General features: G+C 45.6%; 1 protein-coding gene across 1 annotated transcript; it reads left to right on the forward strand.

The window, feature by feature from the left end:
* The first annotated feature begins 1883 nt into the window (after positions 1 to 1883).
* LOC123514924 (uncharacterized histidine-rich protein DDB_G0274557-like) lies at positions 1884 to 3277 on the forward strand. The gene is made up of 3 exons (XM_045273180.1): positions 1884 to 1892; positions 2233 to 2922; positions 3023 to 3277. Exons 1-3 carry the CDS (start codon positions 1884 to 1886, stop codon positions 3275 to 3277), a joined length of 954 nt encoding a protein of 317 aa, XP_045129115.1.
* Positions 3278 to 4643: the final 1366 nt, after the last annotated feature.

Raw genomic sequence — 4643 nt, forward strand, 5'->3', positions numbered from 1 at the left:
ATATACACCGTTGACAATATTCTGACACACATAAAAGATTTCTTAATTTTGAAAATGAAGGACTACTGACGCCATTCATGACACCAGCCTTCACTGACATCAAGACTCTTCCGTTATTAGTTCACCTGTACCTTATCAGTGTTCTGTTTTAGATTCAGGATCCCTCCCCAAACTTTTATCACTATTGAAACATCCTTCACTGTCTCTCCCATCATTCACAGGTCCTTCACAATCTCTCCCATGACCCAAAAATTGTGAACAACCTTTCAGATAAAATATTGACCACTACACTGGATAGCTGTCACTTCTTTAGACTGTGCTCCTTGTAAGATTGTTGAAAATGGTATCAATCGGTATATCGAATCATTAATTACTACTAAAAAATTCTTCCTGGAGAGAGAAGAGTAGGATATCTCTCGTTCAGCAGAAAAAAAAGACTAATGCCTGTTGTCAGATCATTTCAAGTCAACACACACACACACACACACACACACACACACACACACACACACACACACACACACACACACACACACACACACACACACACACACACACACACACACACACACACACACACACACACACACACACACACACACACACACACACACACACACACACACACACACACACACACACACACACACACACTACCTCACGTCCGGCCGCTAAACATCCACGACCCAAGACACAGCGCTCGACTCCATTTTGTAGGATCGAATTGCATGCAGTCTTCATTGTGTCACGCGTCACCAAGATCGCATACAAGTCCATCGATTTATTATCTATATATAAACTGACCAAAGATACAGTGTGTACTAGTCATCTCACAGCCACAGGTCTTTCATAAGCTCTCCTTCATTGAACACAAATGCTGTATAACTTCCCTCAAGACATACAGATCCTTCACAGCCTCTCTCAAAACATAGAGATCCTTCACAGCCTCTCCTATAACATAGAGATCCTTCACAGCCTCTCCCATAACACAGAGATCCTTCACAGCCTCTCCCATAACACAGAGATCCTTCACAGCTTCTCCCATATCACAGAGATCCTTCACAGCCTCTTCCATAACACAGAGATCCTTCACAGGCTCTCCCATAACACAGAGATCCTTCACAGCCTCTTCCATAACACAGAGATCCTTCACAGGCTCTCCCATAACACAGAGATCCTTCATAGCCTCTATCATAACACAGAGATCCTTCACAGCCTCTCCCATAACACAGAGATCCTTCACAGCCTCTCCCATAACACAGAGATCCTTCATAGCCTCTCCCATAACACAGAGATCCTTCAAAGCCTCTTCCATAATACAGAGATCCTTCACAGCCTCTCCCATAACACAGAGATCCTTCACAGCCTCTCCCATAACACAGATCCTTCACTGCCTCTCCCATAACACAGGGATCCGTCACAGCCTCTCCCATAACACAGAGATCCTTCACAGCTTCTATCATAACACAGAGATCCTTCACAGCCTCTCCCATAACACAGATCCTTCACTGCCTCTCCCATAACACAGGGATCCTTCACAGCCTCTCCCATAACACAGAGATCCTTCACAGCTTCTATCATAACACAGAGATCCTTCACAGCCTCTCCCATAACACAGAGATCCTTCACTGCATCTCCCATAACACGGAGATCCTTCACAGCCTCTCCCATAACACAGAGATCCTTCACAGCCTCTCCCATAACACAGAGATCCTTCACAACCTCTCCCATAACACAGATCCTTCACAGCCTGTATCATAACACCGAGATCCTTCACAGCTTCTCCCATAACACACAAATCCTTATAGCTTCTCTTATAACACAGATCCTTCAAAACTTCCTTCACGTCCTGCAGAATCTTTTTTTTTTTATGGTTAACAGATATGCCTGCTGTCAGATCATTATTTCAAGCCAACACACACACACACACACACACACACACACACACACACACACACACACACACACACACATACAAAGACTTGCCACTGAATATCCTTTTGTAGGTCGGATTTACATGGGCTTGTTACTATATGAGTTAACAAGTTACAGTGCGTATTAGCCATGTTACAGAGTCATAGATCCTTAACATCCTCCTTCATGAATCCGTGGTCCTTCATTCTCTCTCTCGTGACTCACACATCCTTTATATCCAACCGAAGGACACGCAGGTTCTTCATTGCTTCTCCTATAACCTACAGATCCTTTACAGACTTATGAAATGATCCACAGATCCCTCACCGCCTCTTCCATGACCTACACATCCTTCACCGCCTCTCCCATGGCCTACACATCCTTCATCGCCTCTCCCATGATCCACAGATCCTTCACCGCTTCTCCCATGATCCACAGATCCTTCACCACCTCTTCCATGACCCACACAACCCTCACCGCCTCTTCCATGACTTACACATCCTTCACCGCCTCTCCCATGACCTACACTTTCTTCATCGCTTCTCCCATGATCCACAGATCCTTCACCGCTTCCCTCATGACCCACAAATCTTTCACCGCCTCTCCCATGACCTGCACATCCTTCACCGCCTCTCCCATGACCTTCACATCCTTCACCGCCTCTCCCATGACCTTCACATCCTTCACCGCCTCTCCCATGACCTGCACATCCTTCACCGCCTCTCCCATGACCCACACATCCTTCACCGCCTCTCCCATGACCCACATATCCTTCACCGCCTCTCCCATGACCTGCACATCCTTCACCGCCTCTCCCATGACCCACATATCCTTCACCGCTTCTTCCATGACCCACAGATCCTTCACCGCCTCTCCCATGACCCACAGATCCTTCACCGCCTCTCCCATGACCCACACATCCTTCACCGCCTCTCCCATGACCCACAGATCCTTTACCTCTTCTTCCACTATCCACACAACCTTCACAGCCTCTCCCATGACACACTTGTGCTTCACCGCTTCTCCTACTATAGATAGATCCTTCACAGCCTTTTCATAGATTCTCCCACGTTCCAAAGATCCTTCACAAATCTTACCATTACCTTAGGTCACTTGGGTAGCCACACGATCGCTGGCATTCTTTGGTTACCCCCTTGGTAGCCACGGAAATACAGGCATCCTTTGGTCTCTCAAATTGGTAGCCAGGGAAACACAAGCATCCTTTGGTCCCTCACTTGGTAGCCACACAATCACTGGCATCCTTTGGTCCCCTTTGATATCCACGGAAACACAGGCATCCTTTGGTAGCCATATGATCACTGGCATCCTGTGGTCCTCTCTTGGTATCGTGTGCCAGTGGTAGTGTGGCTATCTAGGGGGACCAAAGGATCGTGTGGCTACCAAAATGACCTGAGATAATGGTAAGATCTGTGAAGGATCTCTTGGATGTGGGAGAATTTATGAAGGGGCAGTGAAGGATCTATCAATAGGAGAAGCGACGAAGTGTAAGTGTATCATGGGAGAGGCTGTGAAGGCTATGTGATAGCGAAAGACTAAGTAAAGGGTCTCTAGGTCATGGGAGAGGTGGTGAAGGATGTATAGGTTATGGGAGAGGCGGTGAAGGATGTGTAGGTCATGGGAGAGGCGATGAAGGATCTGTGGATCATTTTATAAGTATGCGTGTCCTTGGGTAGGCTATAAAGAATCTGTGAGTCGTGAGATAGAGCATAAAGGACCACGGAATCATGGAATCATGGAGGAGGATGTTAAGGATCTGTGTCTCTGTAAGATGGCTGATAAGCACTGATACCTCTGTTGATTTCCTGACTAACAATCCTACGTATGTCCAACTTACTAAAGGAGATTTTGACCCAAGTCTTTGGTTTTGTGTGTGTGTGTGTGTGTGTGTGTGTGTGTGTGTGTGTGTGTGTTGGCTTGAAATAATGACATGACAGCAGGCATATTTGTGGGCCCTTGAAAAAACTAACAAGGTTCTGCAGGACGTGAAGGAAGTTTTGAAGGATCTTTGTGTTATGGGAGAGTCTGTGAAGGATCTCTGTGTAATAGAGAGACCATAAAGGATCTCTGTGTTATGATAGAGGATGTGAAGGATCTTTGTGTTATGATAGAGGCTGTGAAGGATCTGTGTGTTATGATAGAGCAGTGGTTCCCAAACTGGGGGAACTTTCCCCTTGGGGGGAAATTTGGAGCTACCAGGGGGAAAATAATTACACTACCTACTAACTAGAAAAATCTCGAAGTCAAATCAAAAGTCCTTTTATTTGTTACTAACCGCTCTCTGTGGCTATGCTTAGTTGTCACTAACTGCTCTCTATCCACTTTACTCTGTAACTATAAGTTTATCAGTATATTTGTACATTTGAAAAATAAATTAGTAAATAGTCTCAGTGTGTTTTAACTGCTCTTTCTCTCATACACGTGAAGGGGGAAATCTGGATGGTTGAACTGGGTGCAGGGGGAAATGACAGAAAAATTTGGGAACCACTGTGATGGAGGCTGTGAAGGATCTCTGTGTTATGATAGAGGTTGTGAAGGATCTATGTGTTATGGGAGAGGCTGTAAAGGACCTCTGTGTTATAGGAGAGGCTGTAAAGGATCTCTGTGTTCTCTGAGTTATGATACAGGCTGTGAAGAATCTCTGTGTTATGATAGAGGCTGTGAAGGATCTGTGTTATGATAGAGCTGTGAAGGATCTCTGTTTTGGGAGA

This window comes from Portunus trituberculatus, chromosome 38 (genome assembly GCF_017591435.1).
Source record: "Portunus trituberculatus isolate SZX2019 chromosome 38, ASM1759143v1, whole genome shotgun sequence".
Classification (NCBI taxonomy): Eukaryota; Metazoa; Arthropoda; class Malacostraca; order Decapoda; family Portunidae; genus Portunus; species Portunus trituberculatus.

Bases quoted from the DNA above. Each gene is read 5' to 3' on its own strand.
- LOC123514924 (XM_045273180.1), top strand. The intron at 2,923-3,022 runs GTGCTTCACCGC...CCATTACCTTAG, and splicing joins GCCTCTCCCATGACACACTT to GTCACTTGGGTAGCCACACG.